This window comes from Phocoena sinus, chromosome 20, assembly GCF_008692025.1.
Source record: "Phocoena sinus isolate mPhoSin1 chromosome 20, mPhoSin1.pri, whole genome shotgun sequence".
NCBI classification, from domain to species: Eukaryota; Metazoa; Chordata; class Mammalia; order Artiodactyla; family Phocoenidae; genus Phocoena; species Phocoena sinus.
Window position 1 is genome coordinate 34,849,482 of NC_045782.1, and position 24,410 is coordinate 34,873,891.

The window sequence follows — 24,410 nt, forward strand, 5'->3', positions numbered from 1 at the left end:
TTGGGAGGCGTGAAACATCAGGCACTTCCCAGCCTGACACTGCTAGCTTGCTTTTGACAGCTTTGCTAGCACTAGGCACATGGTCAGCAAAATGCACTGCTGAAATATCTGACTCTTAAATGTTATCACCAATGCTGGCATCGTGAAACTGGGGGCTAAGGTGCCTAACTACTTTATCTTTTTGGTGCCCAGAGGAGGGTGCGTCCATGTGTTCTCCAGTATTTTGGACAGTAAGGGATTATACATACGGAAGCTCTCCACTTAGGTCACATAGAGCGAGGGTTTTTTAAACCATTTGAGGTCAAATGGAGAAGGGCTGAGAGCAACAGTGGGGTGTGGCGGTAAGAGGGCATTGTTCTCTCTGGTTCCAGATATAGATTGTCCTCTAGAAAATTTGAGGCAGGATTGATTGCAAAATTTTCATAGTTGTGGTGGCAATATGAGCGTTGCCAAAGTGGTTGGTGGGCTTTAATAGCCAGAGAACACTTTACCTTCATTTTCTGCTAGTTTATAATGAATGGTGTGATGGGCACCAAGGCCACACTATTCCTTGGCTCTTTTTTTTTTTTTTAATCTATTTATTTTATTTGTTTTAGTTTTGGCTGTGTTGGGTCTTCGTTGCTGCGCGCAGGCATTTCTCTAGTTGTGGCGAGCTACTCTTCGTTGCAGTGTGTGGGCTTTTCATTGCGGTGGCTTCTCGTTGTGGAGCATGGGCTCAGTAGTTGTGGCTCACAAGCTCTAGAGCACAGGCTCAGTTGTTGTGGCGCACGGGCTTAGTTGCTCCGTGGCATGTGGATCTTCCCGGGCCAGGGCTCGAACCCATGTCCCCTGCATTGGCAGGTGGATTCTTAACCACTGCGCCACCAGGGAATCTTAATGGAGCATCATCCTCTGGATTCTTACGGCTCTCACGTAGAGCCTTGGTGCCAAAGGATTCAGACTTTAGGGTGTGACATATTCTGGGGGCAGGTCTGGTTTCTGAGTTCTTATTGACACTATCATATATATCAAATGCTATATGACAGTAGCTCAAATGCTCTACTAGACTTACCTGGGCTTACTCTTACTCCACAGGCAGCTTGGAGCCCTTTGAAAGGGCTGGAAGGGAAAACCTTGTGTTTCCTTCCCGTTTCAGAGTGAAGGTGGGTGACCACTAGCAAGTTAGTTTAGTGAGACTGGACTGTCTCTTCGTGAGTTAGTAAGTTTTATCCCCCTCTGAGATGGATAGAAGAGGGAGCAGGGAAGAGTGGAAGCAAAGCAAAGTTGAGTGGGGAATCTGGTCAACTTTCCACCTCTACCTGAGTTGAGTCTTCACAGAGGGCTCCATTATTTGTTTTGCTGGTTTATGAATTAACCAAACATTAGCCAAATCTAGTCACATTGTTGGGTCCAAAACAAATCCTGATCTCAGAGAGAAAAGTGTTTTTGGATTGTATTTGAAGCTGTAAATTATCTGTTTCCAGTTCCTCTCCAGTTGTGTGGAGCTTGTGAAGGGGCTCTTGTTCTTGGGAACAGCTGTCTGGTGGGAAGCTCTGCACAGCTGGCTGCTCTCACCCAGGATTCAAGCTCATGGTCCTCAGTGAACCTCCTCTTCCTGGCACTTTGTTTTCTCCTCCACGCTTTTCCTCAGGGTCGCTACAAAGCTGAATGCCCAGCTTGGAGTCATTTAAATGTTTATTCTTAGGCCCTGAGTATGCCTCAATCGAATTTTACTGTGTGGGAGCACCACAGCCAATCAAGGGTGGCTTCAACGAACTTAAAAGAATGCTATCAAAGTATTTCATAATAGAAAAACTTACAACTCCAGCCCCTGGGGAACCTGGAACTGAAGTCTGGACTGTGTGCAGACACTTAACCTGCCCTGCTCTTGAGCCCCAGACAGCTGACACCAGGGGTGGCGAGTGCCTTGGGCTCAGCTCTGCCTGCACGTTCTAAAAGGGGGGAGGTTGGGGGAGGCCTGGGAAGACTCCTCCGGGGGCTTTGGTCGACCTGAAGCGGCAGGCTTCAGGGGTGGGGGAGTTTTCTCAGAGCCCGCCTGAATGTGGCTTCTTAGAGTTGGGCAGTATTTGGCAGGCAGAGTGATAAGTTTGGGGTGCCTCTTCTCTGACCCTGTACTCCCTATCTTGCAAATGGTGGGTGGCTTTTCCGGGGGGAGCTTTGTTAATGAGTGTAGGTCTAGATTACCACCTGCTCTGCCGCTTGCATCCCTCATCATCTGATCCTAAATGAAAACATGCAGGAGAGCATGGAGGTCTAACCTCCTCAAGAGGCAAGGGTAGGATTAAACATACAACTCTAAAAGCAAATTACCAACCTGTGCACCAATGAATAAAAGATAAATTCAAGCTGGAGGAGGTATAGAGTGAAGGAATATTCAGTGTTAGTTAGGGTTAATTAGAGAATTACTGAGATGTCTCTAGTAGGCTTTTTTTTTAATTGGCCAGTATATTATTCTCCCTACCATTAAATTAAATTTTTACTCTCTCCCTTCCCTTTTGAAAGTGGCACTGGTGTGTCCTTGTTTGGTCAGCTGTGTACTTTAACTTTCTCAGATCTCTTTAGTCCCTTCTGCCCCATGCTGGAAATTGTGTGCCTGCCTTTTTAAAAGGTAGGCACCTCATGTTTCAAGTTCAAGTGCAATGGAACTCACCCTGCAGCTTGAACAGATTTGAGTGTTTTTGCAGAGGGAGGGCCAGGGCAGATGGGGATTGTTGTGCTCAATAAATGCTTGTTGGATGGAGTTGCTGGAAAGGCAGCAGGGGTGGGGAGAGTGAACCACACTTCCCCAGGCTCATTTGAAATGGTTTTTTCCACTTCTGGCCCCCACACTCTGTGCCCCCTTTATAATACCCCTCTTTAGCTACTTACAAGGCCCCCCCACCCTGCCCGAAGTGTTAGTGTTCTCTCTTCAAATCACTGGTCTCCCATTCATCCTGGTCATTGGGCTCGAAGCCCAGCTGGTGGCGAAGACGTGGCATTTCCATGGATGTCTTCGCTAGGCCTGTAGGTTCTGTTCGCCGCACACTTAAAGCCAGAGGGTGAACTTGGGCCGTTAGTTACCAGGTTGATCCATGGAAACAGCCAATGTTTAGGATTTTGTTGTGATTTTGTAAAAGAGCCAGAAGACCTGGCTTTAGGCTTATATGTGGATATGGGTGAGAGGCCAAGGAGACAGATGAATGCGGGATGTTCTTTCACTCCAGGTAGATTTGCACCAAATTCCTAGTAGTGCTATAATGTATAGCAAAGGAAAACAGGAAAACAAAATCTGAATTAGCAGCTTTTCTAGGCCAGGGTGCAGAATTGCCTATTGGCTTTAGGGTGGTTTTAGAGGTATGATCAGGCAGGAAGCCCCCCTTCCCAAGCCAGACACCATCCTTTATATGAAACACTGCTGATTCCTCTTCTCTTTTCCCCACCAAATGGGGGAAATGCTGGAAAGAGATGCTCACTGTCATTCCCCAAGCCCTGATACCTACACTGTCATCCATGGAGCCTGTGTTCCCCTGCCAACCACAGGCCTGGTGGCTTAGTCAAAATGGTTTTATAAACCTGCTCAGCTGTGGGTAACTTTGAACAGAATGAAAATGTGATTGCAAGGAAAGAAAGGCAGCTTCTCTTCCCTCCTCCCCCCTTCTCTTCCCAACCTGCCACACTGCCTTACCTTTAAGAGTTTTCTGTGCTCTATGTATGTTTGATCGCCCACACGGCTTTGAGAGAACTGCGGCTGATAACACATGCACTCCCTGCCCTACACCTGCAAGCTGGCTGAGAACCTGACGCCCAGCCCCTATTTGGGGATTGTCTTTGTAACTCATGCCCATCAGATATGACACACAAATTGGAGTTGAGGGTGGAGTGGATAGCATTTGGCATGACAGAGGGGATGCAACCAGAGAGCTTTCACAATATCATGTCGTCTGGATTTCGAAGTTGGGGAGAGGAGGCCCACGTGAGGCCATCCATGTGGTATGTGCACATCTTAATGCTGAAGGCAGCCCCTGGACTCTTTCTCATTAGAACCGTAATCCTGGGGAGTTTTGTGTTCACAGGAGAAGTCTAAAGCAGCTGCTTCTGTGGAAAGGAAGAGTCTGTGGATCCCAACCCTGGAAGGCCCCAAAATTCATCTGCATTTTTCAGGGAAGCTGAGAGTATGGATAGTGTTAGTTTTGACAACGCGCTCTGCATGTTTAGCTCTTTGTTGCTCGCAGTCGGTACCCTGGAACGTTTCTCATTCAGCCTTGCCACAGTCCTGCAGGTGCAGGTGGCATTTGCTTGTTTTTGCAGATAAGGAAACTGAGGCCCCGAGAGGAAGTGACTTGCCCAAGACCGTGTGACTAATAACGCCCTTTTGCTCCTGATCCAGGGCTCTTCCCACATACATGTGCAGAGTCTGTGGGGAATTGCCCCTCAGGCTGACATCCTCTGCGGCCTGCCCAGCACACACCGGCCTGTTTCCCTTCTGCTTATGCACCTGTATCCCAGGAGCAAAGCTTCATTTGTTCAACTGACCAGAAGAGAACTGGAGAGGAAAATGGGCTGCAGAGAAGTCTGTTTGTTCCTTCAGCACCCCATAAGTAACTATCCACTTGGTTCAGCTGATTGGAGGGTGATGGTTATTACATTATATGTGTGATGTGGTGACAGCTTTTAAGTGTTTCCAACTGGTTGTAGATATGCAATTTCCACGTGGAATGAGAAGCTAACCAGGGACAGCTAGGGCCCAGGAGGCAGGGTTTTCCTGCCTCGGTGGGGTCATGGTCATGGTTACTGAGCTCGGGGCCATGTCAGGGAGATACTCTTAAGATGGAGCTTACAGGAAAGGGTGTTTTTCTTCTGTGTGACTATGTGGAACCCCCCAAAAGCACTCAGGAGTAAATGTGGGTGGTGCATTTCTGTGGTGGGGGGGGGCTAGGTGCAGGTGGCATTGTGTCATAGGTGACACTTTAGTCCTCCATGTAGGGGACGGCTGGTCCAGACCTCCCCCACCCCTGCCATACTCTGCCTGGGCGTGTCTCCCTCTCCTAGCTTTAGGTTAACTGGGAGTGGAGTCGTTGTGATACGTGATAGTGCCTTTATGAGACAAGTGTGTGCCCACTAAGGGGACCAGAAGGGACTTGAACTCAGGAGAAAGTTCCAACTAGGGACGTGGTGTCATGGAGAAGTGCCTGACCTGCTTCATAGAGAGGGTTATGGGCAGCTTTTACCTCCTTATTTCTCTTACAAAACCAGATTTCGTGTAGAATTCTTGAATATTCTAATAACCATATGCTTATGTGGAACCTTCCTTTCCCAGTTATTTCCCAACTGCATAAGGTAAAGCCCCATTATAACAAATATTATAAAAATGATTCTACATAATAAAGCTATTTCCATGCTTCATCTAAATGCTTTTATTGTTGTTTTTTGTGGTTTTTCTCGTTCAGAGGAAAAGAGTGACCAACTACCTTATGTAACAAGTACTTTTCCTGGTCCCTATCCGTGTACTCGTTCATCTCTAAATCAGAACACTCGAGGGCTTGCTGTTTGCATTGGAGGCAGGGAGCGGGGAGCAGGGCTGTGGACCCATCACCAAGTAGCACGGCCCCCTTACTTTCTTTTCACCTCGAACCTCCCACCCTCCTGTCCCTCCTGATTGTTTACAGACAGACCACCACACAAACCCCAACAAAGGACAGTATGTGTATGTATCTGGATGTAAGCGTCTGTGTGTGTGTCTTGAGTGTGAATGTGTGGGTGCTGGGTGTGAATGTAGGGGAGAGCATGTGTATGAGTGTGTATGTGAGGAAAAGTGCATGTGAAAGAAAGCAAACGATAAAGCAAACGGGTCAAATGTTTAAGAATAGGCAAATCTGGGTAGAGGGCATATGGGTGTTCTGGGTACTGGTCTTATTCTTACATCTATATGTTTGAACTTATTTCCAAATAAAAAGTTTTAAAAAATGAATATATGCTAGACTAATTTGACTGTACCAGGAGTTCTTTAAAGTTTCTTCTATCATCCTTATAACATCTCTTATTCTCCCCATTTAACAGAAAGAACAACCGAAGCCCAGAGAAGTTAAGTGACTCGTCTTGAGTTCATGTAGCACACTGAGGCGGAGGCAGGATTTGGGCCCAGGTATTGACTGTTATAGTAGGAGACTGCAGCTTGTCCCTGCTGCTCGAGCTGGACAAGGTTGGCATCAGATTCTGAGAACCATTGGGCACCTGCGGCCGTGTATCTGAGCCCAGTCCGTGCCCCACATTGACCCGGCAGCGGGGTTAGCAGGGTTGCAGCAGGCTGCTGATCCACACTGAGCATGTTCAGGATGTCCAGGTACCTTCTAGGGAAACCTGCTTCCTCATTCTGAGAAAAACTCTCACTCTGCTCTTCACTCAACTCTCTTCATTTTCTTAAAATACATGAAATCGGAAGGCTCTCATGTGCCAGAGCCATAGAGTAGTACTACTTCGCATTTTTCTGGTAGAGATCCAAGGGGAAAAGGAGTTGAGTTTTGTCTAGGAAGCAGTGTCAGGTTATGGGCCAGGCCAGACAGCTTTTTTGCCTGTGTACCAGTCGGTCTGTTGTGCCCACCGCCTTGTGAATGTACAGGAGCCTGCGGAGTTACAACTTCATACACAAAGGGAGGGCTTCACTCTTTGTCAATGAAAACTTTCCACTAACCGCAGGGCCCCAGAAGGGGTGGATCTGGTAATCACCGCTAAGCAGAGTTAGAGGTTCAGACACTACTGTTTGTTCCCAGCCCCTATTCTCTCCCTCCAAACTGCATGCTCTGCATCTATCTGTGCTCCTTGAAGGCAATAGAATTATTCCTGACATTTTTGCTTACTGACATTTCCCACCAGCTTCCAGAATTGGGGTAAGTGAATGAGTCTGACTCTACTTCTTAACATAGAAAAAACAGTTTTTGGAGAATCTTTACTATGTGTCCTTTATCTAAAATGCCTCCCTGCAGCCGCCCTAGAATGTGAGACTGTGGTTAAGTTAGCATCAAAGGATTTTTTCATGGATTCCAGCCAGTTCTGTGAAATAGACCCATGAGCATTTACTATATTATTATACCAGTTTATACAGTTAGATTGTTTGTCCTTAGGCAGTTATCAAACTATAGAGGCTGTCTCCAGTATTCTCGTGGCTCTGTCCCACTCCAAAATCAGCGCCCGGTGGATGGCATCCGGAATCCGGACAGGTTGCAGGAGGATGAGAACTTACTGGGTTGTCTGCAGTGTAGAGGTCTGTGTTAGAGCTGCCGTGCAAATGGCCAGAGCTGTCTGTTTGGAGGGGACTGGGACCACTGCGCTTCCCCTTCCAGTTCTTAGAGGCATGGATGGGGTGTCTTGGTAATTAACACCCCAGACTGTTTCCCTGGATCATATTCTCCTCTTGCTTCAGGAGGATAAGCCTTTTCTTTACCTGACTTATAAAAGAAGGTGTCATTACTATTAAGCAGCTTTTGATTTAAGAGCAGATACAAAGCCCATTGTAAAAGGGGAAGATGGTATAACTCACCATCCAGTGGTATGTGTTGCCATGTCCTCCTTTGTGCCTGGAAGCACATGTGGAGAGGTGACCTGACAAGCATCCTTCTGTTTTGAAGTTATCATTGGTCTCAGGCAGACATTGAGGGTAGGAAAAATCTTCCCAAGGTCATACCTTTCAAGGCTCTTTCTAGAGGGACCATCTAATTTGTGTTTCAGACAAGGTTTACCCTGGAGGCACTATATAACCTTTGAGCCTCCCTTAGGAGATCTGAGCAACCAGCAAGACCAGGGCTTTAGAGCAGGGGCTGCCCTGGAATGTTGCCCAGCACACACGGGTTTTTCCACCAGGCCCAGCCTGGGAATTTGCCTGGGATTTGGGGTCAGGGTGGATCAGTTCCAGAATGCCAGGGGCCAGGTAGGGAATCACTAGGTGGGATGTAGTGGTCTCTCAGGTATTTCCTTTTTGAAACTGGGGATGCAGTAGAACTTAAGAGATGGACCTAACCAGAGAAGATTTTGCAAGTGGGACAAAATGATCCACGCAGGTTTTCAAAGCTTTGAGGGTTGTGCAGAGTTAACCCTAATAAGATTTTCGACCCTGAAGGCAAGGCAAGTTCTGTGACTGTACCTTCATGGCCCTGAGGGACGTAACTGTGTAACTGCTCCTTTAAGCCCCTCTCCCCACCCCCCAGCCCAGAGCAAAATGAACCAGAGCAGAGGTCCTGACAGACCTACTGAGGTGTAGCAAGTGAGCAAACCTGCCCTCTGAGCTCTGATGTCTACTCGGCAGTTACCACGTGACCAGCCCTTCTGCCTGTGGCGAGCCACAGGTAAATTGAGCACTATTTATACTCTCCTGCTTGGGTGAGGAAGTTTGAGAGATGGTCTGGGAGCGCACAACACAGCTGTCTGATCAGCCTAGGTAAGGCATATCTCCTTTTGACTTGGTGCCTTTTTTTCCCCCTTAACTAATTTTGCCCCGGATAACAGCATGGGCTCTGGGGCTTTCAATTTAGCTGAATCGGTCAGTAGCCATCTCTTATTTACCCTTTAATAGCTGGAGAATTCTAGAACTAGAGGAGGCTCAAACTCTCTAGGTACGACCTTCTGCCTTCTGGTGGGTGAATATTGAGACCTCTGGGGGCATGTAATGATCTCTCCCTGGAGCTGTTCAGGGGCAGACTCTACAATCTCCCTCATTCATTCTGATGAGCAGGAAGTTCTTCCTTTTATCTAGCTGGAATCTCTCCTATTCTAATTAAGTCTCTTCTGCCCTTCCTTTTTACACTCATGCAGAAGAAGACATAAATTCTAATTCACTTCATCTTCCTCTTGGGATCTAGCTACCTTCGCTTTAGCTATTTTTACCCATCTTCCCTGGGATCTCATTGGTTTCTACGTTCCTGTAATGAATGAGCAAATGGATGCCCAGGGTAACTTGGTGGGGCATATCTGAGGTTATATCCAACTCCAACTGTGTTTCTGGATCATAGGAACTCTTTAATTCTGTGCACAATCTGGGTCTTTCTCCTGGGAGGACATACCACTTTTTTTTTTTTCTTTTAATATTTTTGGCTGCATTGGGCCTTAGTTGCCGCGTGCAGCCTTTCTCTAGTTGTGCCGAGTGGGGGCTACTCTTCATTGCAGTGCGCGGGCATCTCATTGCAATGACTTATGTTGCTGCAGAGCCTGGGCTCTAGGCACGCAGGCTTCAGTAGTTGTGGCACATGGGCTCAGTAGTTGTGGCTCACGGGCTCTAGAGCACAGGCTCAGTAGTTGTGGCGCACAGGCTTAGTTGCTCTGCAGTTTGTGGGATCTTCCTGGACCGGGGCACGAACCCGTGTCCCCTGCATCGGCAGGCGGACTCTCAACCACTGCGCCACCAGGGAAGCCCTCTTTGTGGCTTTTTTGTTTTTATTTTTGATCCAGGGTCCAGTCAAGGTTCTCGTTTGGTTATGTCTTTAAAAAAATCTGTTTAAAATTCCCCTCCCATCCCTGTCTTTTTGTTTTCAGGTTTTTTGATTACTGACTTATTGAAAGTGTGGACAGCCTCCTAGCTGTCCCACATTCTGGAGTTTTGTGACTGTTCCCTTTCAATGGCACTTGACTTGTTCCTCCATCTCCTGTATTTCCTGCAAGTGGGAAGTTAAGTCTGGGGCCCAATTCGATTCAGGTAAAACATCTTGGGCATGAACATTTCGTGGGTGAAGCTGTGTACTTCATAATACATCGCTTCAGGAGGTACACAGTGTCAGAATGTCCATCACTAGTAATGCTAAGTTTGATCATTTGAGGTGGTGACAACCAGATTTCCCTTTGTAAAAGTACATTATTCTCTTATATGTGGTACATTATGTAAGTGCTCTGCTCCCCACAGTGTTTCTCCCAGTTGTTTTGGCATCCATTGCTGACTCCTCCTGACTGAGCTGTTACTTTGGGAGCTGCATAAAACCAGTTCTAAACTAACACTGAAGGACATGAGTATTGATGTGAGTTCTAAAGAGGAGTAAAAAAATTTTCTTTGGGCTTTTAGAATCATTGGCGGGAAGGCAACAAAATGAGGCCATCAAATTCTGTCAAACTCTAGGTATTCACACATATGTTGCTGTCTGGCAGTTTGCGTGAGGTCAGGGAGAAGGCAGGCTGGATGAAGCTAAAAATAAGTCATGGTTTGTTCACAAAGCAGAAATTATTTTGACTATTTGAACATGATCTATAATTCTATTCTTATTTCCTTTTTTTCTTTCACTCGATTTCCACTGTCCTCACTAGAAAAGGGATCCCTCCTTTTTAACTGTCTTCCTCCACTTGCCCTACATGCCCAGTGGGTTGAACAGTGTCCCCGAGCCCCAGGTCTGATTGTGCTGATTCCCAGTAGGGAAAATAATAGAACTCTTCCAGTCCGTGGGGAAGCTCGTGAACCAAGGCAGCCAGACAGTCATGACAGTTGAGTCTGACAATGAAACACAAGGGGGGAAATGCTCTTTGAAAGTCTTCTGTGGGGGAAGAAAGGCCTGTGTCTCAAGTTGCTCTGTGGCGTTGGAGAAATCAGTTCACCTGTCTACACGAGGGTGTTCCTGGGCTCCCACCCAGAGAATCCCTGAGAGTGTGTGGGGCGCACACATTCAGAACAAAAATCAGAGTAGGGTTTCAATCACAGTTGTCCTGTCACAGGATTTACTGTAGATGAACCTCCCCAATCTCTGGTTCTTCCTTCACCTCTTTTATCTTTAAAGAACTAAGCGGACATCATGATTTCTCCTCTAGTTGATAAGAATCAGATTGCCGTCTGAAGTGAAGATACTGAAGGGTTTATGCCTGTCCTCTGAGTTTATAGCCACCCAGAAATTCATCCCTCCCAAATAGCCAGGTGGTGAGGATTGCTGTTAGATGGAGAAGGCTAGGCCATGGCTATTTATGCTATTCTTAACAAAGGCCGAATAGATCCCAAAGGAAAGCATGCTCCAATCAGTAACTGCTAGTGTTTTGTCCTGTTTTAAGAATGTTGAAATCCTTCAGAACTCCTCTTCATAGAATTCAGGTAAAAGGTGAAAAGTTCACACCACTTCCTTTCTTTCTAACTGCAGCTTCTTGAGAATTGAACAAATGTCTAAGTAACTGCTGTCTACTCTTCATACGCGAGCACGCACACACACACGTACGCTTTGGGATCAACCTTTCCCTCCTTGCTGATAAGAAGAGTTAGGGTATTCCTCATTTTTTCCCCATAGTGACACCTCCAAATGGGTTTCTCCTGACCCTTCTCTCCAGCTGCCCATGGATGTGGTCTGCATCCTGGGGAGTCAGACACACAGCAAGAAAAGGTTTCACCTGAGCTACACACTTAAATATGGAGACAGTATTAAATACAGAGTTAATATTAAATATGGAGTTAGTATTAAATATGGAGTTAGTATTAAGGTCCTGGCTGAGAAGTTTTTCATGTGTATACAAATATCACTCTTTTTTTTTTCTCTTTAGGTAAGCCTTCTTGGTAAGGGAAATGTGCTGTTACTCCTTTTTTCTTCCTTCTTTTTAATCTCACTTCTTTAGTTTCTTCTCCCTGTTATGATTGAAATGAGCTATTGCTTGGGTTTGAAAGAAGTGTTTAAAGCCCCAGGTTTAATTTTCCCAGCTGGGATGGATGGGGTCTCCTTGGGCTTTCCAAGGAGGGCTTCTAACTCTTGTACAGTCATATTGAGGATTTCGGTTTGACCACAGCTTCCCTCCAAAACCCACATGTCCCTGAGTTAAGCAGTTAAGCGGCGCAGGACCGCAAGCAGCTCAGAAGACTGCCTGCACTGTTTAATCCCAGCACACATACTGAAATGGAAAAGTAATCCCTGTGAAGCTGTGAGGAGGAGCTTCCCCTACTTACTGCAAATCTGGTATTGGGGAATATTTAGAAATTCTGCATCCCTGTTTTACTTTGCTCCCCTCCAGGTTATCATTCCCCCCGCCTCCCCGACCCCCAACAGAAGTGCTGCATCACAGCTAGGAGACGGGACAGGACAGGGCCTGCTCCCTCAGTGTCTAACCGTCTGCCCTGCCTCAGCCTCCTGGGTGGCCCTTTCCCTGCCTGCTTCTCCTGAAGTGAAGATCAGTGGCTGAAAAAAGCATATTGTTAGAAAAACGTGTAATAAGATCTCATTTTATTAAAAGTACATATGCACACATAGGTGCACAGGGAGAGATCAGGAAGGATGTGCAGAATGGTGATTTCTGAGTGGCGGCATGCATCGTTTTTATTTTTCAGTTTTTGCTAATCTGCATTTTTAAAATTTCCTTTAAATTCCTCCTATCTATGTACAGCTTCTGTTATAATGAGAGTTATTTTAAAGAGGGAAGGCAAGAAGACTAGTGCTAATAATGGCTCAAAGCCCAGTGACATGAGAAAGTGACTGATAACTTGTTTGCTGAGCCTGCCAGTTGCTGAGTTTTTGCCACCTGTGAAATCTCATTGGCTGTCTCTCTTCTTCCTTCTGTAGTCCTTCTTGGGTATTTTGGGGTCACTCAGCCTCAAGCTAATGGAGGATGGGTGGAGAGTAGCCTTGTCTGGTTTCCCAGGTTTCTCTCTCCTGCATTGCCCCAAAGATAGTAAAGTAAGTGAAGTAGCCCCCCCTAGATTCCCAGCCAGGACCCTCTGGTCAGCGGCTGGTCTCTCCTTGTAAGCTGCTAAGCCTCCACCCCACAGTCTATCTCTGACCAAGTTGAGAAGGGCAGCCACAGATGCCTCACTTCCTGTGTCGTCTGCTGCCTTCCTCCTTTCCCTGACCCCTCCTAAGAGCTGTCGCCCTCCTCCTTTGGGTTCCCGCAGTGGGGGTTTGCTGGTGTGGTCAGGCCTGAGCTGATTTCCAGCCAGGAATATGAGGGAACAGCAGAGACCAAATGGTGGTCCTTCTGAAGAGTCAGTGGCTGGAGGAACCCCCGGAGGTTCAGCTGGCAGCCTGGCCCTTGGGGCTCGTATTGGCCTGCCCCACTTCAGCTTGGTCAGCAGCTTCTTGTCCTGCTCCTCCCGTGTCTGCAGTGCCTATCACAGGGCTGGTTTGTGGTGGGCACCCAGAACCTGCTACTGAAGGAATCAGTCAGTCTACTGTGGTGTGCCAGGCCCCTCGTCAGCTGTTTGTGTGTTTCTGCCCTATTCACTGTCCCCCAAGGTGCAGCAGACACTTGACCACTGGTCCACTCCACTCAGAGCCCGCTCTCCCCAAAGCCATACAAATGTAGCAGTTGGGAGACAGGGCCAAGTGGCTCCGGAAGATAGCACCTAAGGCTTCTTATCTCTGGTGTGTGCTGTTTTGTTTTGTGTTTTCCACTTGCCGTTGCCCAAGAACCAAAGCATCCTCCACTGCTCAGCTGTATGGTGAAATGGCCTGGCCCTGTGCCAGGGAGCTTCGCCAGGTGGTTGGGCTGTGGAGGCTGCTGCATGCGATGGGCCGATAATACCCCACAGCGCTGTAAACAGGACACCCCACCCTCCCGCAGCCACCCAGCCAGGGCCCCGCAACTTGCTGCTTTGTCTTGGCCTGTCATGATAGGAGCGTCTCTTCTCAGACAGGGCAGCCAATTGTCCTGTTTCCCAAATCTGAGAGGGGTACTTTCCAGAAATGAAACCAGTTCATCTTCCAACCACAAGCAACCGTTGTGACTTCTCAACACTTCTCCTTTAACCATAATCACACAATTGCAGGGCAGAACCCCATCCCCAGATCTTTCCGGTGGGTGCACCCATAAGGGAGGGATAAGCCCAGGAGCCCCTATTTCAACTGCACTCACTTGTGAGATTTCTTAGAGGATGTTCCCGACTGAGGGAGGTCTCGGTGCTGACAGCGCTGCTGATGCCCACGCCTCCCAGCGGCTCTCTTTCGCCTGCATCATTCACTCTGGGTGCTGTCCTGGCTGGGTTAGACCAACACTAGGAAAGGAAAGGGCTCTGACACTGAAGCTGTGGGCCTTCCCAGGGGACACTGGTGGCTGGAACTCACCCTGCATGTCTCCTCTTCCTTCCCCACCCACACACCTTCAGTCCTAAAAGATTGTGGTGTGGGGAGGGGCTGACTGACAGTAATTGGTTTGACATGATCGATCTAATGAAGACTTTAAAGCCTTTTTGCATCTCATCTTTCGTTGTTTACAGCGTCCCTGAGAGGTAACTGAGGCTGGGACTGTGCTCCTGCCTGCCCGATGGGAGAGCAGGCCTGGTGAGGGGGGAGGGCATGAGGTGTGGGCTGCAGTCACACCACAGTGAGGGCAGAGCTGCAGTCAGAACCAGATCCCTCACACCTGAGCCCTTCCCAGATATTCGGGGGCCACACTGCTCCAGCCTGTGGCCCCTTCGAGAATGGCACAGAACATGTCAATGTCTGGCTTTGGCTTCAGTTTGTGTTGCGTTTGGAGGGAACCTGACACCTTGGTTTCTCCCTTAATCAGTTCTGGTGCCCAAATTAGCAGGCCCAAACCATTTGGGGTGGCGTTTTTAAAATAAGTGGTAGATTAGTTTTCCTGTCAAAATCTCATCTTTTTAAAGTGCCCCCCTCCCTTAGTTTCTGGGCGTGAAGGAAACATGGCACTTTCATCACCTCAAAGGGTCTAAGAACGTGGGGGTTTTGGAGGGGAGCTGGGGCTTTGCTGAGTGCTTTGAGACAGAAGGGAATTCTGTCACCTTGCGGCTGGTCAGGAGCTGGGCCAGCACCCTGTGCTAGGATGTAGTCACTGTAGAAATAAGTCTGAGGCCCAGCGGTCTCATTTAAGGCAAAGAAACTGAGGTGAGTCCTCCAGTTTGTCTTAGATGCAGCGACATCCTTGCAGGCCTAGCAGAGAGGAGGGGGCTGGGTCAGAGGCAGCTGGTTCTGGATTGGGGTACTTGATTTCTCCCCATTCGCCCTTGTTCCCCTTTTTCTTTTTTTTGTATTCGTGTTTTTGTTTTGTTTTGTTTTTGTATACGGAGGAGCAAGTCAGAACCGACGAAGCGCTCAGAGTCTTTATGAATAACTTAGGTCAGATTTGGATGTAGAGTTGATCAAAATGGGTGGTTGGATTCTTATACCAAATTCCAGGATCCTGGGTCCTCCCCAACCCCGGGGGTGCTGGGGAGTAAAATGTCATCTCTGATTACTGCCCTTGAAATTGGACTCCTCCTGTAACTGGCCAATGAGGTGGGCTGTGAAGGGTATCAATGGGAAGATGTAAAATGGGCATATGGTTTACTAGAATCCTTCCCACTAGGCTTCAAAGGCTTCTCCAAAACACCAACCAACCAACACCCCAAACAAAAAATTGCTATGTGGTCTCCTTCCTTACTCCCTTCCCTGAAGGAGCTGCTAGGCATTTCTTCCTTCAGGTATGTAGGCAGGTGTCCTGCACCCTTGGAGGTGCTCCTGATGCAAAAGGGCCAAGAGCCCTGTGGACTGATGTAGGAGGAAGGAGGCTTGGATTTGGATGTAGGACTGCCTCCTGACTTTCTGGGTGACCAAGTCCAATCTGAGACTGGACTTCTCTGTGCCTTGGTCTCCTTATCAGTCTTTCTGGAGCCCCTTTAGGAGAACAAAAGACTGTACACGCACAAGTACTTTGTGAGGAGGGGGCAAAACTTGACAGTATTATACAAACTTGAAAGTATTATACATACTTAGGGTGCAAGGCACACAAACTCAGAAGAGCATACTTAGGGCCTCAGGATGGAAAGATTTCTAAAGGAGGTTTTTGCAGCAATTTCTGCTGAGAGGCTGAGAGAGGTGGCCCCAAGAAATCTTTCTCCCCAGTGCTTTTTTCTCAGCCCTGGAGTCCCAGCCCTCTTTCTTCCGACAGCAGTGAAGGAGCTGTTAGAATCATGGTGTTCTGGCCTCTCTGCCAGTCTCTGGCTCATCTGCTTCCCACCTGCCTCATTGCTTCTCTGTCATGTAATCGTGTAAACTTGCCTTCAAGGGCCCCCGCCTCAACAGTGGGCTCTTAGAGACAGTTTGGGAGAACCACAGGACAGCATTTTGGTGTCTGGCCAGGCTGCCGGCATGGGTCAGGATCTCCCAGAAGTATCCAGATTGCCACCTTTTGATCTTAAGCCCAGGATAGAAAAACAAGTGGTTGAAATGCCGGTGTAGGGGATGCAGCTGGGGCTTGAACCCAGCGTGCCTGTCACTAACTTTCTGGGTGACAGGTGCAGGGAGGGGAAGAAAGAGGTTGGGCCTCCCTGAGCCTCAGAGAGAGGAAAGGGGGCAAGCAGCTCAGGGGGATTTACTCACAGGGAGCAGGGTGAGCATGGATGTGCAAGGCACACAAACTTAGAATCCAGGTGTAATTAGAGCAGGCTCTCCCTGATAGTAACAGGTTTTTGATTTTATAAGAATACTTAGGCATCTGCCAATCTCCAACCCTATGCTGTAGATGCTGTGTGGGGTTCAAAGATAAATTAGACAGCCCTTGGCCACAGGTTGTTTATTAGCTGGGATTTACAAATACTTGTAATCCAATAGAGGCTGGGAAGTACTAGAAGAGTACAAAGTACTGGGGAAAATCAGAAAATCCTGAGACATTCCTTCCAGGGGACTCAGGAAGCTCCGTGGAGGTGGAGATGTTTAGGCTGGCCCTGATGGATGGATCACATTTCAGCCCTGAGCACATGTGCAAAACCTCAGAGGAGGGCAGGCCCAAGACATGGGTGGGAAATGGTGCATAGTATAGTTTGTCCAGGACATAGAGATCTTGAAGAGGAGTGACGTGTAAAGGAAAGGTAAGTGGGACCAGAACACGAGGCCTATGAGTACTGTCTTTGAAAGAAAGCCTTTGAAGAGTTTAAAGAGTGTTAAGGTCATTTAAAAGGGTGTGTTGTAGGTCAGTATATATTGATTTGGAAAGGTGTTTATGATATAAGGTAAAAACTCATTGCAAAATAATATGTACAGTATAATCCCATTTTTCATTTTAAAGCATACACACGCACGCACACACATACATGCACGTACATAGAAGGCAAGGCCCCCAAGGATATATATCTCATAGTATTATCCGTGATTATCTCTGGGTGTTGAGATTTGCAGTTTTTTCTGTTTGTTTGCATATTTCTTGAATTTTCCACAATTCACAGTACTTTTTTTTGGCCGCAACACATGGCTTGCAGGATCTTAGTTCCCTGACCAGGGATCAAAACTGGGCCCACGATAGTGAAAGTGAGGAGTCCTAACCACTGGACTGTCAGGGAATTCCCCACACTACTTTTTTTTTTTTTTTTTTGCGGTACGCGGGCCTCTCACTGTTGTGTCCTCTCCCGTTGCGGAGCACAGCCTCCGGACACGCAGGCTCAGCGGCCATGGCTCAGGGGCCCAGCCGCTCCGCGGCATGCGGGATCCTCCTGGACCGGGGCACGAACCTGCATACCCTGCATCGGCAGGCGGACTCTCAACCACTGCGCCACCAGGGAAACCACCCCCCCACTACTTTTATAAGTCATTTTTAATTTGTTTTTTAAAATTAATTTATTTTTTAAAATTTATTTATTTTTTTAAATAAATTTATTTATTTTTATTTATTTATTGGCTGTGTTGGGTCTTCATTGTGCATGGGCTTTGTTGTGGCGAGCAGGGGCCACTCTTCGTTGCAGTGCACAGGCTTCTCATTGCCGTGGCTTCTCGTTGCAGAGCACAGGCTCTAGGCGCGTGGGCTTCAGTAGTTGTGGTGCACGGGCTTAGTTGCTCTGCGGCATGTGGGATCTTCCCGGAGCAGGGATCGAACCCGTGTCCCCTGCGTTGGCAGGAGGATTCTTTTTTTTTTTTTTTTTTTTTTTTTTTTGCGGTACGCGGGCCTCTCACTGCTGTGGCCTCTCCCGTTGCGGAACACAGGCTCCAGACACGCAGGCTCAGCGGCCATGGCTCACAGGCCCAGCCGCTCCGCGGTATGTGGGATCTTCCGGGACTGGGGCACGAACCCGCGTCCCCTGTATCGGCAGGCGGACTCTCAAACACTGCGCCACCAGGGAAGCCCGGCAGGAGGATTCTTAACCACTGCACCACCAGGGAAGTCCCTTTAGTTTGTTTTAAATGAGCACATTACTATATGATGGCTGAGGAAAATGACCTAGAAATATGTAAGGAATTAGATAAAACCTGAGACTAAAAGTTATCTATGCAATAACATTTATGATATTCAAATTGGGGTGGGGGAAACCTCTCAAACGTCCAATAATATGGGAGGGGCTAAGCAAACCACTGTATATCAACTTGGTGGAATATTATGTAGTCTTTAAAAACGACAGATATGTAGATTGTTGATACTTGGAAATGGGTAGAACAAAGCAGAATATCAAGTAATACATTTCGTATTGATTATACTATGTCAAAATGTGTGTAAATATTTAAATGGATTTGGAGAAGGTAGATAGTATTATTAGTGTTTCTCTCCTTTTTTTATTGTGGTAAAACACACATAACATAAAATTTACCATTTAACCATTATAAGTTTATGATTCTGTGACATTAAGTACATTTACAATGTTGTGTAACCATCACCACTGTCCATTTCCAGAATATTTTCATCACCCCAAGCAGAAACTCTGTGCCCATTAAATAATAATGCCCCATTCCCTTCTCCCCCTAAGCCCCTGGTAACCTCTGTTCTACTTTCTGTCCCTATGAATTTGCCTATTCTAGGTACCTCATATAAGTGGAATCATACAATATTTGTCCTTTTGTGTCGGTTTTATTTCATGTAGCATAATGTTTTGAAGTTTCTTCCATGGTATAACATGTTTCAGAACTTCATCCCTTTTTGAGACTCCATTGTATGTATAGAACACATTTTGTTGATCCATTCATCTGTCAGTGAACGCTTGGGCGGTTTCTACCTCTTGGCTATTGTGAATAGTGCTGCTATGAACATGGGTATACAGATATCTCTTTGAGACCCTCTTTTCAATTCTTTTGTATATATACCTAGAAGCGGAATTGCTGGATGGTATGGTAATTCTATATTTAACTTTTTGAGGAACCTGCCAACCTGTTAGTGTCTTTTTAATATAAAGCTCTTCAAGTTTATTTATATCTACAGTCCCCAGTTCTTTTGCTGTGCTTAATGCACACATGAATTATCAAGAGATTAGTACAGATGTGAAAGCATTTTGCTCTGCTTAAAGGAAAGAGCCTTACAGACCTTAAGATAGTAGTGTGTTTTGAATGTGGCTGCGGAAAACACGGTCAACCCAGATGACTGAAACTTACAGATGATTCCAGAATGCTTAGATTTTAGCAACAGTTTCAAATTTTACCTTCCCCCAGAAAGCTTTAATCAAGGTAAAAAGAAAAATAAGTGGATTTGTAACTGGTTTATTTTTGTTCTACTTAGCCAGAAGTCAAGAGACAGAGGAGAGAACCAAAAGACTTGGATATTCTCCTGGATCCTGGATAGTTGAAAGTAGTTATGTCGTTCTCTTTGTCTCAGTCACCTAAGTTCCCTGGAGCTAATGGTCTTGAAGGAAATAGGAAGAGTCCTTCAGTTAACTGGGTTGAATTTGTACATAGGAGCCTTGCAATCAGTGCTGGAAGAAGGCAGGAGATAAAAGGAAATAAAAGGCAGGATAAAAGATGGAGGCAAACTTGGTTTTTGTCCACTTCCAGTTACTTCTTTAATGATGGGAAACAGTCCTGCTCTCAGGAAACTCAGTGCGGAGACCTGGGAGTTCACAGTCTGTAGTCCATTAGGAACAGGAGAAAGAAGACATGTGTAAAGTAACCCCTCGTCCAGCGTGAAATGGTGTAAATTGTTTCCAGTGACAAAGACCAGCTGGATAAGTCAGGAGAGCTTTCATCACGCTGTATGTGCTTTTATGGGCTGCTTCAAATTCTGTAGGAGGGAGGTGAATATAAGTGAAGATGCAGCAGTCCGGTGAGGCTTCCTAAAAGAGGGAAGGTTGGTTACTGTGTCTGCTGCCTCCATGCTGACGTCCAGGTGTGTGGGCTGTGCTCTCTTCCAGCCAGTGTCCCGTGTTCCGTGGCCCCAGAAAAGCCAGTGTGTAGGCCTCAGCCACCCCAGGTCCGGCGTACGTTCTCCCTGGACACCATCCTCAGCTCCTACCTTCTGGGCCAGTGGCCACGAGATGCTGATGGGGCCTTCACCTGCTGTACCAATGACAAGGCCACCCAGGTAATGAAGCTCTCTGCTAATGGGATAAGGGATAAAGGTGGGGTGGTGGGCTGGCCGAGGAGGCCTTGGGTCGACTTACCAATACTCAGTCATTGATGTCACTTGTCCTGGGTTTTGGCTGTACATACGCACCATGTAGCTTTTCATCATCTCATGTTAACCAACTTGGTTCTCTTCATAAATTTACCTGAAAATGAGTTTGCATTCCACCTGACTGGTGGGAGAGAGAAGCAATCTGGGTTTATCAGTTTGGCTTTGAGTATTCATGTGTGGGTATACAAGAGTTGATTTTGGAATTTATCCTAGGTTTTAATAAATGAGATTTACGTTGCTAAAACAGACCAACATTCAACTGAGTATGCATTCCCCAGACAACTGGAAGAGGTGGCCCGAAAGTGTGTTGAGCCAGGATAGATCCCACTAGAGCAAGAGGAGTGGAAAGTTCTCAGATAATGGAGAGTTGATCCCTAATCAGCAGCCCTGCCTGGGATTTCGGTGGCCCCATTTGAGTCTGATGGAGCCCAGCTCCCCTCTTAGGGTTTTTCTCTTCATTAAGAATCCTAAACTTAGAAGGGATCTCTGTAATCATCCAGTCCATTGGTCAGCTTTTGAGTCAGGTAGTGTTAGCCTGAGCAAGAAGTCATCTCATATGTGAAATTTTACAAAGATATCTCTTCATCTGACTTAGGACTTCAACATTTTCAGCAGTTAAGTTTTTAAGAGTCAGATCTTCTCCCTTTTGATGCAGTTTAAGCCCATTCCTGTTCAACTTCAGAACAAATGAGTTGTTCTCAGGGAAGAGGAAACAGGGTGGGGAGAACACAGGCTCAGAGGAGAGGCAGCCCATGTCCTGGGGGATGCTGGGCCAGTCACTCTTCCTTTGCACGTCGCTGGAGTGTGCCTGCCCCGCCTGATTGGAGGTGGGGTGCCGGCCAAATGGGAAAGGGTTTTGTGCGCTCGCTTCCCTTGTCCTCCTCTGCGGAGCACATCTCGCAGTCCCTTTTATTTATTTTTTAAATGAGATCCATTTTCAAATGTTATTAGTGAATGTTTGAATGCCCAGTACTGTTCTTGGCATGTCAGAGTGGAGAACAAGGAAATGAGAATAAGATTTGACCTTGGTGCGTCTGGATGCCAGTTCCATGAAGGCCAGTGAACAGGGAGCCAAAGGATGAGATGGGGCCAAATGTCTGGCACAGTTTACAGGAGGGGAATTCTCATAGGAATATGCCACCTTGGACCAACAAGAGTTGCTGCAGTTAAAATTAATGGCACTCTTTTTTTTTTAATTAATTAATTTACTTATTTATTTATTTATTTTTGGCTGCGTTGGGTCTTCTTTGCTCCGTGTGTGCTTTCTCTAGTTGCGGCAAGCGGGGGCTACTCTTCATTGCAGTACATGGGCTTCTCATTGCGGTGGCTTCTCTTGTTGTGGAGCACAGGCTGTAGGTGTGCGGGTTTCAGTAGTTGTGGCACGTGGGCTCAGTAGTTGTGGCTCACAGGCTCTAGAGCACAGGCTCAGTAGTTGTGGCACACAGGTTTAGCTGCTCCGCGGCAGGTGGGATCTTCCCTGACCAGGACTCGAACCCGTGTCCCCTGCATTGGCAGGTGGATTCTTAACCACTGCGCCACCAGGGAAGTCCAATGGCATTCTTTAGATCTAGGAACAGACTGTGAAGGGAGAGTATGCTCCAGGTAGCACACCGACTTCCCGGAAGCCCCAGACACTGTTGTTCCCTGTGTCCCCTGAAAAGGGCAAGTAGGATAGGTTATACTTCCCCTTCACGTGCCTGGAGCACACACCCCTTTCTCTTTTGAGAGAGTGTTTAGTCCAAATAATGCGTCTAGTCATGGAGGGCTTCCTGGAGGAGCAGGACTTGAGGTTGCTTTGGTTGTGTAAGTTCATGATTACATCCCCCTTCGTCAGATGGCAGGCTTCCATGCAGCCCACCTACCTATCCCCGTATCCCCGTCACTGTCATTTCCTGCTACCAGCCTTCTAGGAAGCCTCCATCCCACTCCTCAGATGGCGTTCTCTTTGTCAACTCAAGGCAGGGTTGGCCTCAGATGTTCCCTGGCCGGATTTAGAGGCATGGGCTCTAGGCTGTGTGTTTTGCTCAGGCTCCAGCTGCAGGCCAGATCTTTTATATAACAAGTCCGGGCTTCTTGCCACAGCAAGACAGAGGCCAGCGATGCGCCTCCGCGGGTCTGGCAAGGCCGAGCTGTGCAGCTTTCCTCTTTCCCTGGGCTGGGCTCCAGCCCTCGAGGAACCCTTAGCAACCTGTCAATATTGTGGCTGCAGTCAGGAGGTGGGAGAATTCTGATCAACGTGGGCATCCAAACCCCAGTATGTGCTCTGCCCATCTTTCATTCCTGGCCTTCTGGGAATTTTCTGCTTCTAGGTTTTGGGCTCCATTCAAATTCTTGCTTGAGCACCCTGGTCTGGCACAAGCTGCCTTCTTCAACATCTCCCAAAGAAATTGGTGCTCCTTCCCTACTGAGCACGGCTACATCACCCAGAAGGGACTGGAGATGAGGGAGAGGTTTTATGGGGGAGACACAAGGGGGTGCAGAGAAGAGTGGAGGGAAGGTAGGAGGCAAGATCTACCAAAGTCCTTGAAAGCTGTTAAGTCACTAAAAATAGATGATGCCAGCACATTTCCTTAATTGCTTTGAGCTCGAGGGGGGCTGTTCCCACCCCTACCCCCACCTTCTGCGCTTTCTCTTCTAGCCACACCAGTGAAGTACCTCCACTGCACCTGGCAGGCCCTCACTTCTGCTGTCTTATCTGTGCCCCCGACCCAGCCCCACACACACCCCAGCCAGCCGCCAGAGTGTGTTTGGAGACCTCATCAGCCTGGCACTCCCAGGGGCAGGACTTGCAGTAAGGACAGTAGCCATAGTCATGGTGTAGGCTGAGCAGCTCGGCTCCCCTCTCTGAACCCCCTAGAGCAGGCAAGAGCCCTGCACGTTTCATATCAGAACACCTGCCATTTAGATAGCCCAGCACACTGCGTCCTCAAGGCTTCTCCCAAGGCAGAAGATGGGTTAAAAGCTCTTGGTTCTCGAATTGCAGCAGGCTGCCAACAGTCCCAGTATTCCCTCCCTGGGCTTAGCTGTGTTTTAAGCCCTTAGGCAGGCGCAAAGGATAGCACGGGTGGTTCCCAAGCAACTTGCAGTCTGACATGGAGAGCGGGCTTACCCAAATATTTGGGGCAAGTGAGGAAGAGAGGTGGATGGATCTTATTTGGGAAATTGGTTCTCCTAAGGAGGTGTGAATGTGGTCATCGGGGAAGGAGGGCTTTGGAGCTGCTACATGTTCTGAGCCAGGGTGGGTGATGGGAGCCGGATGACCAGGTCTCCCAGAGGTCAGCTTGGTGGGTGTAAGGAACAGCTTGGGTGCAGTGGGTGCTGGGTGCAGAGGGGCCAGTCAGCGAGGACTAGGAAGGCTCTTGTGTGGTGTCACCATCATCTGGAGGTTTCTTTGTGTCTCGGAGGACTTTGTCAGGATCGTCCAGGTAAATCTGAATCTGTTTTCCCCTCTCCTGACTGCCCTCCCCCAGGTCAGCTGGTCACTCAGAGCTGTGGGCTGGCCACTCCTGGCCCTGGGCCCGGGGCCGGGATGGGGGCTGGCAGCACATGCTGGTGGCTGCAGTTACCCCTCCCTTCTTGCGGGGGGTCTTCTCGCACTCTTCTGGAGGGAGGAAGTGGTCTCACCACAGCTGGAATGACTGTTGGAGCCAAGTTCCCCCGCTGGTGTTCTCATCCTGGAGACAGATGGGACCCTGGGTGCCTGCTCTGCCTGGCCCCCCATTCTGCTCATCCCCAGCCCCACTTCCTCTGCAGGCTCCAGGTGAGGTAGGGATGCCCTTATGAGAGACCTTTTTTCTTTAGGCCTGAGTTACCCTTTGGGGAAAAAAGTTAGCTTAAGTCCTTGACAAACTTCATGGAGTGTCCTGAAGGGCAGAGGCAGAGGTGGCATGCTTTGTTTGGGAAGACTTCCCTTTCTGTGACTTTCCCTACCTGTGTGCTGTCCTCCTCTTTTTCCCAATCCAGTGCCTCAGCATTTGGTGGTGACACACGATTCAGTCTGCTTATGATGGGCCTTTCTTTGCGGGTGTGAGGGCCTGGGCACAGTGCCTATTTCCCAAACCGGTGAGCAGGACCAGTTGTTCAGTATATGGTTTGACATCAGCATAGAATATTTGAAAATGGGTCCATGATGGAAAATCTGAGGGTTGCACAGTCACCGTAGGGCCGCAGATGGTGGCCTTGGCCACCTGCTGCTAGAGTTCTCG

General features: G+C 47.9%; 1 protein-coding gene across 3 annotated transcripts in view; it reads left to right on the forward strand.

Annotated features, from left to right (window-relative positions):
• The window catches only part of FAM117A (family with sequence similarity 117 member A), a 42,423-nt gene that overhangs the window by 4,665 nt on the left and 13,348 nt on the right, over nt 1–24,410 (forward strand). For all 3 annotated transcript variants that reach the window (XM_032616575.1, XM_032616576.1, XM_032616577.1), the window contains exon 2: nt 19,943–20,112. In XM_032616575.1, the coding sequence (XP_032472466.1) occupies nt 19,943–20,112 (170 nt within the window). The remainder of the gene's footprint in view (nt 1–19,942; nt 20,113–24,410) is intronic.